The 13285-nt window shown below is 42.7% G+C and overlaps 1 protein-coding gene across 1 annotated transcript in view; it reads left to right on the top strand.

Annotated features, from left to right (window-relative positions):
* LOC145399049 (uncharacterized) overlaps window positions 1-13285 on the top strand; it is a 52991-nt gene that overhangs the window by 18148 nt on the left and 21558 nt on the right. Inside the window, exons 8-10 of the mRNA XM_080271784.1 lie at window positions 5093-5155; window positions 6170-6271; window positions 11222-11446. Coding sequence (XP_080127910.1) covers window positions 5093-5155; window positions 6170-6271; window positions 11222-11446 — 390 coding nt within the window. The remainder of the gene's footprint in view (window positions 1-5092; window positions 5156-6169; window positions 6272-11221; window positions 11447-13285) is intronic.

The raw sequence follows: 13285 nt of genomic DNA, 5'->3' as shown, positions 1-13285 counted from the left end.
TAGACACCTCAGTGAACACGATAAGGAAGCCTCATCGTCACACCGGGCGGGCCACAAGCTTGCTGATTGGCTGCTCTGGGGGAGTGGCACAGAGTGATAATGCTGATTGGTTTGGGCTGTGTGGCTTAGATGCCTGCCTGCTCTGATTTGTTCGCCCGGCAGCATGGACAAACCCACGTGACTTTGAGCACCTCTACCACTGTCCAGAAGGCCGAATCTTGTATGGCAACCAGTGCTGTCACTGAGAAGAGGATTAAGCCTGTTGTCTCCCCTACCTAACTCAAAACCAGTATATTGGTGGGGATGCCCCTTTGGCTCTAGACGCCTCATATATATATATATATATATATATATATCTATCTATCTATCTATTGCCAGATGCCTCAATCCCGTTTGGGGTGGCCACAAACAAATCGCCTCCAAGTCGCCCTGTCCCCCGCCATTTCACTGCCCTGCTCCCAATTCACACCCCCCTCTCTCATATACCTCTCCACCCCATCCCTCCATCTCATCCTCGGCCTCCCCCTCCCTCTTCCCCCCTCCACCTCACTCACATACACTCTCTTCGTCAGTCTTTCACCCTCCATCCTCTCCACATGGCCAAACCACCTCAGTGTGTTCCTCATAACGCTTCCTATCACATCCACATCCACACCACAACGCTCCTTTATATCCTCATTCGTCAGCCTGTCTCTCCACGTGACTCCACAGGCTCCTCTTAAATAACTCGTCTCCACTGCTCTCACTCTTGACTTGTGTCCTTCCAACAATGTCCAAGCTTCACTTCCGTACGTTAGAGTTGGTATCACAATACTGTCATGTAGTAACTTTTTCACTTCCATGCTCACTTCCCTGTTTCTTATCACTACTTTCAAAGAACCAGCAACCTTTCTTCCCTGCTGCACCCTTTCAAGCACTTCACCCTCCAAACCTCCATCCTTACTCATCACACTACCCAAGTACTTAAATGTACTCACATTTTCCAATTCCTCACCATCCAACCTCGCTGTACATTCACTAACTTCACCTCTCTCAAAGACCATCACTTTACTCTTCCCTACATTCACCTTTAGATTCCGTTTCTTACACACTCTCTCAAACTCATCCACCAAGCCCTGCAGCTCCCCTTCGTCTTCACTCAACAACACAGTATCATCTGCAAACAACAGTACAGGGAGTTTCCAAACACTGTCCTCTCTCACCAGGGCCACTCCAACATCCACTACCTTACCTTGTACCTCTTTTATTACCCCATCCATGTACAGATTGAACAACCATGGAGACATGACACATCCCTGTTTCAAACCAACTTTCAAAGAGAAAAATTCACTTAGTTCACCATCCACACGCACTGCAGCCTTCGCACCATCGTACATACTCTTCACAGCATTCAACAACTTCCCATCTACTCCATATATTCTTAACACTTTCCACAGTCCTTGTCTATCCACCCTGTCATATGCTTTCTCCAAATCCATGAAAGCCGCATACAACTTCTTTCGCTTCTCTAGAAACTTTTCCACTAAAGATCTAAGAACGAATATCTGATCTACACAACCTCTTCCCTTCCTAAAGCCTCCCTGTTCTTCTCCAACTAATTTCTCTGTTCTTTCTCTAACTCTGTCTATAAGTATCTTACCATACACTTTTCCTATTATACTAAGAAGACAAATGCCCCTATGATTACCACACACTTCTTTTTCCCCTTTTCCTTTGTACAAGGGAATAATTATACCTGACTTCCAATCCTCCGGGACTCTGCCTTCCTCCCAGGCCAACCTGCACATCTTCCACATCCATTCTACTACTATCTCTCCCCCATGCTTCAGCATTTCACCACACACTCCATCAATTCCTGGGGCTTTCCCCGATTTAACTTTCTTCATTGCTTCCACAACTTCTATCCTACTGATTTCTTTCTGTCTTCTCACCTCCCTCCTTCTCCCAGCCATTCCCCAGCCTCTTATACTCGCATTACTTCCATCCTCTACGTTCAACAATTCCTTAAAGTGTTCTCTCCATCTGCTCACTTTTTCTCCCTTCTCCACTAGTAATCTACCATTTTTATCTTTCACTCCCCTGCTAACTTCACTTCCACCCTGTCTTACTCTTTTCACTTCTCTCCAGAACATTTTCTTACAGTCCCTCCACTTTACACTCAAATTCCTTCCAAATTCCTCATCCACTCTCTTCTTACTCTCTCTTACTAATCTTTTCACCTCTCTCTTTCTTTCCACATATAACTCTCTCTTCCGCCTCTCAACTTCTTCCACGCCCCTATTTCTCATCCATTCATTGTATGCTTTCTTCTTTTGTGCCACAGCCTGCTTCACCTCTTCAGTCCACCACGCTGTTCCTTGCACCCCCCTCCGTCTTCTCTTCCTTCCACACACCACATCACATGCTGCACATATTTCTTCTGTAAATATCTTACACACACCTTCCACGTCTCCCATCTGCTCCAATTCATATTTGCCCAATCGTTCCTCCATTTCTCTCTTATATTCTGCCTTTTTCTCATCCTCTTGTAACCTTTCCACTCTCCTTGCAACTACTCCTTCCTCTCGTCTTTCCCTTCTTCTATTCCTCCATCTTACTTGCATTCTAATTCTGGCCACCACCAAGTAGTGGTCAGAAAGTCCACTCCCCCAACCTCTATACACTCTTGCATCCTTTACACATCTTCGCATCCTTTCATCCACACACACATAATCAATCATTGCCTTCCTTTCATTCAGTTCACCACCCACCCTTCTCATCACTCGCCATGTATACCTGTGGATCATTTTATGCCCGATGAGGGCATTGGCTATCACCAACCCCCTCCCAGCACAAATGTCCACTAACGCACTCCCATTCTCATCTATCTCAGCAGGCACACCCCACTCACCAACTATTCCATCCACCTTCACATTCCCAACTTTACCATTCATATCACCAATCAAAAACACTCTCTCATTCCTTCCAAACTTTTCCATGCACACTTCCACATTTGTCCAGAACTCTTCTCTCACTCTTCTAGCACGATCTTGCGTTGGTGCATACACACACAGAATCGCCCACATTTGTATTTCAACTTTCAACTTTACCCACACAATCCTTGACCCAACTGATCCATACTGTCTTATGCTCTTCTTCCATCTTTTACTCACAGCTATACATACTCCTTCCTTTGCCCTCTCATTCTCACCTACTCCTGCACATATACCCCATCCATACTTCCATTCTCTCTCTCTCTCTCTCTCTCTCTCTATATATATAATACAGTCATACCCTGGTTTAACGATGCTGTTGGTTAGGTATAAACCTATCATTAGATGGAGTATCGTATATCGGGGTAGATTTAACAAAGTAATGGGATGCGTTTTTCAGCCTTGGGTTTCCCCCCCTGCCAAGTCCAAAACCTACCCAAATGAGCCCAAAAACAAGTTTCAAGCCAATCTAAATGGCGTAATAGCTGTAAAAGAAGGTAACCTAAGCGTAATGCCTGTAAATAACTTACTAAAACCAACAAATAAAATTATAAATCTTCAAATATCAGTCTGGAGAAAATCAAGCTTGGTAAACTGTACCCCAAAATGACAGTGTTCACCCCACCTTTGGCTAAAACATTAATCTATGTCTAAAAACAGTTTATAAAGCAACCTAAACACAATTTTAGCATAAAATATCATCAAAATTGGTAAAAAAATAAAAACCCATCGTTAAACCAGGGTTTGGCAATCCTTAAGCGAGGTATGATGGCATTTCTACCCCCATCATTAAGCTGGGAATATCGCATCTAGGGGTATCGTATATCGAGGTATACCTGTATACAGGTATGCCTCGATACCTGTATACAGGTATGCCTCGATACACGATCAGAGAAAGGTGACTGGTGAGTGGCTCCAGGCTGGTCTAGATGCAAGGCATCATCTTCACTACATAACATCACAATTCAGCAAGGTACTTCGGTTCACCAAACTTAAGAACCTTGAATGTAATAAGACAGCTTAAATTCAGTTCAAGCTTTTACTGGTAACAAATGCAACTCAGTTAGGAATCGGGTAGTTGAGGTTCTTGGGGGAGAGGCCAAAGATAAGCCTAGCTGCCCTGTTCAACACAGACTGAACTTTTGTTTGTATATTATTTGAAGGACCAATCCACAGTGAATTACAATATTCGACACGAGACAAGACCGCTGCATGAACCAGTGTTATGAGGCATCATCTATATAGGAATTTTCTCACAGAGTACAGATTTCTTATATGAAAGTTACACCCTCTAACAGTATGATTAATATGTTCTTTGTAACTTAAATTTGAATTCAAATTAACACCCAGATTTCGAACAGAACTGACTGGATGAAGCTGACATGCACCAATGTTCAAAGTCAGGGCATTATCAGCGTCATCTCTTCTCTTTCCGCAGATGATAATGATATCAGTTTTATCATCATTCAGCTAAAATTTCCTCCTTGCCATCTAGATATTAATATCAGACATCACAGAGTCAAGCATAGTCTTGGTATCATTAATATCTAACATCTTAACATAGAGCTGAGCATCATCAGCAGAAAAATGATAGGACACATTGTGAGCATCAGATAAAGACAATAAACTACTGGTATAGATTGTAAATAGAATTGGACCCAGAACTTATCCTTGAGGGATTCCGAACTGGAGGGGAGCATGCATTGAATGTTTGCAGACACGATGTCAACACCCTGTATTGCATGAAAAATATTTTGAGAAGTGGAGGCTTTTGGAAATTGGATGTTCAGATTTGGGAAGTTTTAGTAGAAAGTATAACTTTCTGAATTTTAGAGTGCATGTTTTATAATCTGTGTCTATATATATCTGTTGCCAGATGCCTTAATCCAGGGGTGACCACAGGCAAATTACCTTCCTGTTGCCCTGTTCCCTGCCATTTCACTGCTCTCTCCTCAGCTCACACCCCTCTCTCAGATAAACCTCTCCACTCCATCCCTCTTTCTCATCCTCAGCCTCCTTCTCCCTCTCCCCTCCCTCCATTTCAGCACACACTCTCGTCATTAGTCTCACGTTCCATCCTTTCCACATGGTAATATGTATATTTTTTTTTCTTTCCCCAGGATATTCCAAAAGAAGCTTTGGTTTGTCACATGTGCAAGTTGAGTGAATTCAACTCTGTTGGTGTAAGTATAAGGTTACGGCATCTCTTGATTAAGGTACAGTTAGGGACAAAAACTTTCTCCAGATTTTGTCGCTTTTACTGTTACTTTTCTCAGGTGGCTGATATTCCCAAGCTGGGAGAGATTTGCTTTGTTTCTCTGCCTGCAGATAATTCTCTGATAGGATGTCAGGAAGGAAAGTGGTAGACATTTCTTAATTGTGAAGTAGAAGCAGTGCAGTATAAGAACTGATATCCCTTACTGTTCATTTGACAAGGCAACTAACTTCCTTGTTCAGTGTGAATAAATAAGGTTACAGACCTGAGGAAGCATAAAGAAACCCTAAGTCCTACAACTTATTCATATTAACTCTTATACAAAAAAATTATAGCTCCTTATCATCCTGTACTTTTTGATAGTACAATCTATAGTGTGTTAACCAGTCTTTGTTGTAGTGAATAATGTCTGACTGGTTTCCCACTTGACAGTCATAGGGGATGTGATGTATATGAGAGTACTGCTGTATTTAATAATAGCACTGATAATATAATTGGAAGGGAAGAAAGAGCAGATGTCTTTACTCATCAGGTTTTATATTTTTGGTACTTAATTTTATACCTTGGGATCAAACTCAGAATGTCTGCTATTGGACCCCCAATGGTTGCATGTGTAGTTTTGTTTAAAATATATGTCAGAGTTTGTAGTTTTGTTACATACATGCATTCATACAAACAGACCCAATGTCATTAATTTACTAGATTGTCCCATTGCTGATCAACTGATACTCATTCATGAGTTGCTATACAGCATTTTTTCTAATCTCACAAATATCTTAATACTTCTTCATTTCACTTGATTGTCATATGTAGTCAGCCTGGAGGGTTTGTTTTGACAAGTAGGCAGGGAGCTTCATTCCTGCCCCATAACTAAAGGCCCATCAAATTTCATGCAATCATGTCATAGTATTCAGGTTGTAGGGGTTGGCCAATGCCATCAGTTGAAAGCAGATTGACTTTAAGTGATTGAACAATTTTGCAGGGGTACATCCGCCACTTGCAGACACGGGAGCACATCGATAGTGCCACAGCTTACCATAACCAGAGTGCTGCCATCCTGCAACTCCTTAGAAGTGAAGCCAAGGTGAGTGTTCATGAGTTGACTAGGACCAATGCAAGCATTGTAATGATGAGCTCAGAAAATTGCAATACAGCGCTATGCTTTCAGATGCTACAAATGGAAAGTTTGATAGGCATAGAGACCCATCTTTATTGTCTTTGTCTTATTTTATGGTCCTTTCGCAGCAAGAAGTCCGTTCAGAGTGTGGCAGAAGTTGGAATTCCCCCGAGTGCGACGTTGCCAATTTGACCACCAATTATCGGATTATCACTCTGTCTCCTTACCTACCCCCATCACACCTCTCTCTCTCTCTCTCTCTCTCTCTATCATGTATGTATATATATATATATACATATATATGAGTACATGGAATGTAAGAGGAGCGAATGATGAGGTGAAAGAGAGAGATTGTCCAGGTGCTTGAGGGTGCAAAAGTGGATGTATGTGGAATAACTGAAACAAAATGGAGAGGAGAAAGTGTGAGAGAATGGGAGTATGGATGGGGTATATGTGCAGGAGTAGATGAGAATGAGAGGGCAAAGGAAGGAGTATCTATAGTTGTGAGTAAAAGATGGAAGAAGAGCATAAGACAGTATGGATCAGTTGGGTCAAGGATTGTGTGGGTAAAGTTGAAAGTTGGAATACAAATGTGGGCGATTGTGTGTGTGTATGCGCCAACGCAAGATCGTGCTAGAAGAGTGAGAGAAGAGTTCTGGACAAATGTGGAAGTGTGCATGGAAAAGTTTGGAAGGAATGAGAGTGTGTTTTTGATTGGTGATATGAATAGTAAAGTTGGTAATGTGAAGGTGGATGGAATAGTTGGTGAGTGGGGTGTGCCTGCTGAGATAGATGAGAATGGGAGTGCGTTAGTGGACATTTGTGCTGGGAGGGGGTTGGTGATAGCCAATACCCTCTTCAGGCATAAAATGATCCACAGGTATACATGGCGAGTGATGAGAAGAGTGGGTGGTGAACTGAATGAAAGGAAGGCAATGATTGATTATGTGTGTGTGGATGAAAGGATGCGAAGATGTGTAAAGGATGCAAGAGTGTATAGAGGTTGGGGGAGTGGACTTTCTGACCACTACTTGGTGGTGGCCAGAATTAGAATGCAAGTAAGATGGAGGAATAGAAGAAGGGAAAGACGAGAGGAAGGAGTAGTTGCAAGGAGAGTGGAGAGGTTACAAGAGGATGAGAAAAAGGCAGAGTATAAGAGAGAAGTGGAGGAACGATTGGGCAAATATGAATTGGAGCAGATGGGAGACGTGGAAGGTGTGTGTGTGTAAGATATTTACAGAAGAAATATGTGCAGCATGTGATGTGGTGTGTGGAAGGAAGAGAAGACGGAGGGGGGTGCAAGGAACAGCGTGGTGGACTGAAGAGGTGAAACAGGCTGTGGCACAAAAGAAGAAAGCATACAATGAATGGATGAGAAATAGGGGCGTGGAAGAAGTTGAGAGGCGGAAGAGAGAGTTATATGTGGAAAGAAAGAGAGAGGTGAAAAGGTTAGTAAGAGAGAGTAAGAAGAGAGTGGATGAGGAATTTGGAAGGAATTTGAGTGTAAAGTGGAGGGACTGTAAGAAAATGTTCTGGAAAGAAGTGAAAAGAGTAAGACAGGGTGGAAGTGAAGTTAGCAGGGGAGTGAAAGATAAAAATGGTAGATTACTAGTGGAGAAGGGAGAAAAAGTGAGCAGATGGAGAGAACACTTTAAGGAATTGTTGAACGTAGAGGATGGAAGTAATGCGAGTATAAGAGGCTGGGGAATGGCTGGGAGAAGGAGGGAGGTGAGAAGACAGGAAGAAATCAGTAAGATAGAAGTTGTTGAAGCAATGAAGAAAGTTAAATCGGGGAAAGCCCCAGGAATTGATGGAGTGTGTGGTGAAATGCTGAAGCATGGGAGAGAGATAGTAGTAGAGTGGATGTGGAAGATGTGCAGATTGGCCTGGGAGGAAGGTAGAGTCCCGGAGGATTGGAAGTCGGGTATAATTATTCCCTTGTACAAAGGAAAAGGGGAAAAAGAAGTGTGTGGTAATCATAGGGGCATTTGTCTTCTTAGTATAATAGGAAGAGTGAATGGTAGGATTCTTATAGACAGAGTTAGAGAAAGAACAGAGAAATTAGTTGGAGAAGAACAGGGAGGCTTTAGGAAGGGAAGAGGTTGTGTAGATCAGATATTCATTCTTAGATCTTTAGTGGAAAAGTTTCTAGAGAAGGGAAAGAAGTTGTATGCAGCTTTCATGGATTTGGAGAGAGCATATGACAGGGTGGATAAACAAGGATTGTGGAAAGTGTTAAGAATATATGGAGTAGATGGGAAGTTGTTGAATGTTGTGAATAGTATGTACGATGGTGCGAAGGCTGCAGTGCGTGTGGATGGTGAACTAAGTGAATTTTTCTCTTTGAAAGTTGGTTTGAAACAGGGATGTGTCATGTCTCCATGGTTGTTCAATCTGTACATGGATGGGGTAATAAAAGAGGTACAAGGTAGGGTAGTGGATGTTGGAGTGGCCCTGGTGAGAGAGGATAATGTTTGGAAACTCCCTGTACTGTTGTTTGCAGATGATACTGTGTTGTTGAGTGAAGACGAAGGGGAGCTGCAAGGCTTGGTAGATGAGTTTGAGAGTGTGTGTAAGAAACGGAACCTAAAGGTGAATGTAGGGAAGAGTAAAGTGATGGTCTTTGAGAGAGGTGAAGTTAGTGAATGTACAGCGAGGTTGGATGGTGAGGAATTGGAAAATGTGAGTACGTTTAAGTATTTGGGTACCAGTGTGATGAGTAAGGATGGAGGTTTGGAGGGTGAAGTGCTTGAAAGGGTACAGCAGGGAAGAAAGGTTGCTGGTTCCTTGAAAGCATTGATAAGAAACAGGGAAGTGAGCATGGAAGTGAAAAAGTTACTACATGACAGTATTGTGATACCAACTCTAACGTACGGAAGTGAAGCTTGGACATTGTTGGAAGGACACAAGTCAAGAGTGAGAGCAGTGGAAATGAGTTATTTAAGAGGAGCCTGTTGAGTCACGTGGAGAGACAGGCTGACGAATGAGGATATAAAGGAGCGTTGTGGTGTGGATGTGGATGTGATAGGAAGCGTTATGAGGAACACACTGAGGTGGTTTGGCCATGTGGGGAGGATGGAGGGTGAAAGACTGACGAAGAGAGTGTATGTGAGTGAGGTGGAGGGGGGAAGAGGGAGGGGGAGGCCGAGGATGAGATGGAGGGATTGGGTGGAGAGGTATATGAGAGAGAGGGGTGTGAGCTGGGAGCAGGGCAGTGAAATGGCGGGGGACAGGGCGACTTGGAGGCGATTTGTTTGTGGCCACCCCAAACGGGATAGAGGCGTCTGGCAATAGATAGATAGATAGAATTTTTTTTCCACACACTTATGAGGTAAAAGTCTAGACGCGTTTTATTTTTAAGAGGTTTCCCCTGTAGGCCTAATCCTCTCTCTGATCTTTAATCATAATCTTCTTCGTCATCAGAACTTTCTGTTAGAGAGAGAGAGAAACAGGTGGGATGGGGATAAGTAGGGAGAGAGTGATAATCCGATAATTGGTGGTCAAATTGGCAACTCTACGGCGTGGCAACATGGGAAAAAAGCTCTGCCACGTGTCATAGAATTCATTCAAATCGTTGTTATAATTCTAAAAAGTGATACTCAGTGTACTATATAGCTTCCTTTACTATATACAGAATATAAAAAACAATTTCAAATAGCACATAAATGGGAAATAAGAGAGAGAGAGGCATGTACTACGGTTGATTTGGCAGCATCGCTAGAGGTGATTCACCAGGTGGGCCCCACCCTGAACGGACTTCTTGCGGTGAAAGGACCATAGTAACCCTGTAATCTAATCACTCGCCTACAAGAACCAGCTTGTAATTTGGCCATGTACAGGGATGGTAGGTGGGGGTGCCCATCATTCACTTACTTGATGTATTGCTGCCCACTTCTTCATTTGTCTTATTCTTTTTTTGTTTCTCCTTTCTTCCTCTTCCTTCCATTGTTCAAGTCGCATGGTTTACTCTTCTTTCCTCCTCAGGCAGCTCTCTGCAGAGTGACAAGCCAAATGATTTCCTGCAATGCCAAAAAAAACATTCACAAGTATGCTGGGTGGTAACCAAATAACAGGGTGACATGGAGCTTACTATGGTGCCCCTGTTAACTGGATAAACACAAATGCAGTACGGTATACACATAGGAACCAAACTTTCCCACAGATGCACATGCCTGTTGCCTGGATAAACACACAATTTCAGTATCCATTGAGGAACGAAACCTTCCCATTAATCCCCACACTTTGCTGTTACAAGGTGCTATCAGCTTGATCAGCCACAACAGTAATAAATAGTCATTATTGACTTGGTGTCACGCAGTATTCACAGTGACACAAAATATAGGTTTAGAAGTGAATTGTATCATTGTTTTGTGTCATGATTTCTTTTTAAGGATATTCAATTTGGTCCTCCTTTTAGTAGCAATTTAAAAATATTCGTTTTGCTGTTATGTCCTTGGTAAATTAAAGAAAAATGGCTATTAAAGCTATTGATATGCCAGTTTTTTCTAGTTTACATTGGCAGTTAAATGTGAAAAATTGTGATAGAACTCATCCCTTAACTACAACAAGGTTTGCCTGTAGTTTGGATTGAGATGAAGCTATGTGCAGAATGTTTTTTGACTTATCAAGTGGAGCCAGGTTTCCAGGGGCTTGAATGGTAGGTGAATGGGAGTGTGGTTCATTCAGAACAAACATTGGTTAGTATCTCATTTCTGTCAGGTTACATCTGACTTTCTGGACCGTACCTCTCCCCATCTTGGGATGGAAAAGGTTGTGGTGTTGATGGTGATGATAAAGCTGTGCAGTGAAGACAAACATGGCCAGATATATGTTGCATTGTTGTCCAAGTGTGTGTGTGTGTGTGTGTGTGTCCATGTGTGTGTTTTTTAATGAAGATCCTTCCATGCTTTATAACAGCTGGCAGTGCGACGCGCAATCGTAAAGACCAAGAAAGGAGGAAAAGATCAAAAGCTGTTTTACTGTGCAAAGTGTCAATGCCGAGTGCCGGGTAAACTGGATGAGCACTATAAATCCATTGAGCACATTCTTGTCAACCAGTATCTGAAGGTCAGGTGCTGTGGGAAACTGTTCAACGTTCGTGGAGAGCTGGAGATGCATCGTCTTGGTCTGGATCATCTCAAGGTATTTGTTTATCTTTTGAAACTACATGTAGAATGTTTTTTTTTTTTTTTACTTATGGGGTGGAGCTAGGATTGCAGGAGCTATAACCCTGCTGAGCTGCTTCTTTGTAAGGTACTGTACCTCCTTTGAGTCATAGTTTTATGACCAGTGTAGGACATTTGTGCTGGGAGGGGGTTGGTGATAGCCAATACCCTCTTCAGGCATAAAATGATCCACAGGTATACATGGTGAGTGATGAGAAGGGTGGGTGGTGAACTGAATGAAAGGAAGGCAATGATTGATTATGTGTGTGTGAATGAAAGGATGCGAAGATGTGTAAAGGATGCAAGAGTATGTAGAGGTTGGGGGAGTGGACTTTCTGACCACTACTTGGTGGTGGCCAGAATTAGGATGCAAGTGAGATGGAGGAATAGAAGAGGGGAAAGACGAGAGGAAGGAGTAGTTGCAAGGAGAGTGGAAAGGTTACAAGAGGATGAGAAAAAGGCAGAGTATAAGAGAGAAGTGGAGGAACGATTGGGCAAATATGAATTGGAGCAGATGGAAGACTTGGAAGGTGTGTGTAAGATATTTACAGAAGAAATATGTGCAGCATGTGATGTGGTGTGTGGAAGGAAGAGAAGGCGGAGGGGGGTGCAAGGAACAGCGTGGTGGACTGAAGAGGTGAAACAGGCTGTGGCACAAAAGAAGAAAGCATACAATGAATGGGTGAGAAATAGGGGCGTGGAAGAAGTTGAGAGGCGGAAGAGAGAGTTATATGTGGAAAGGAAGAGAGAGGTGAAAAGATTAGTAAGAGAGAGTAAGAAGAGTGGAAGAGGAATTTGGAAGGAATTTGAGTGTAAAGTGGAGGGACTGTAAGAAAATGTTCTGGAGAGAAGTGAAAAGAGTAAGACAGGGTGGAAGTGAAGTTAGCAGGGGAGTGAAAGATAAAAATGGTAGATTACTAGTGGAGAAGGGAGAAAAAGTGAGCAGATGGAGAGAACACTTTAAGGAATTGTTGAACGTAGAGGATGGAAGTAATGCGAGTATAAGTGGCTGGGGAATGGCTGGGAGAAGGAGGGAGGTGAGAAGACAGGAAGAAATCAGTAGGATAGAAGTTGTGGAAGCAATGAAGAAAGTTAAATCGGGGAAAGCCCCAGGAATTGATGGAGTGTGTGGTGAAATGCTGAAGCATGGGGGAGAGATAGTAGTAGAATGGATGTGGAAGATGTGCAGATTGGCCTGGGAGGAAGGTAGAGTACCGAAGGATTGGAAGTCAGGTATACTTATTCCCTTGTACAAAGGAAAAGGGGAAAAAGAAGTGTGTGGTAATCATAGGGGCATTTGTCTTCTTAGTATAATAGGAAAAGTGTATGGTAGGATACTTATAGACAGAGTTAGAGAAAGAACAGAGAAATTAGTTGGAGAAGAACAGGGAGGCTGTAGGAAGGGAAGAGGTTGTGTAGATCAGATATTCATTCTTAGATCTTTAGTGGAAAAGTTTCTAGAGAAGGGAAAGAAGTTGTATGCGGCTTTCATGGATTTGGAGAAAGCATATGACAGGGTGGATAGACAAGGATTTTGGAAAGTGTTAAGAATATATGGAGTAGATGGGAAGTTGTTGAATGCTGTGAAGAGTATGTACGATGGTGCGAAGGCTGCAGTGCGTGTGGATGGTGAACTAAGTGAATTTTTCTCTTTGAAAGTTGGTTTGAAACAGGGATGTGTCATGTCTCCATGGTTGTTCAATCTGTACATGGATGGGGTAATAAAAGAGGTACAAGGTAGGGTAGTGGATGTTGGAGTGGCTCTGGTGAGAGAGGACAGTGTTTGGAAACTCCCTGTACTGTTGTTTGCAGATGA

The sequence above is a fragment of the Coenobita brevimanus genome, chromosome 47 (assembly GCF_032717465.1).
Source record: "Coenobita brevimanus isolate Jiangsu-jjx chromosome 47, ASM3271746v2, whole genome shotgun sequence".
Lineage (NCBI taxonomy): Eukaryota > Metazoa > Arthropoda > Malacostraca > Decapoda > Coenobitidae > Coenobita > Coenobita brevimanus.
This window is presented reverse-complemented; position numbering and strand designations above follow the sequence as displayed.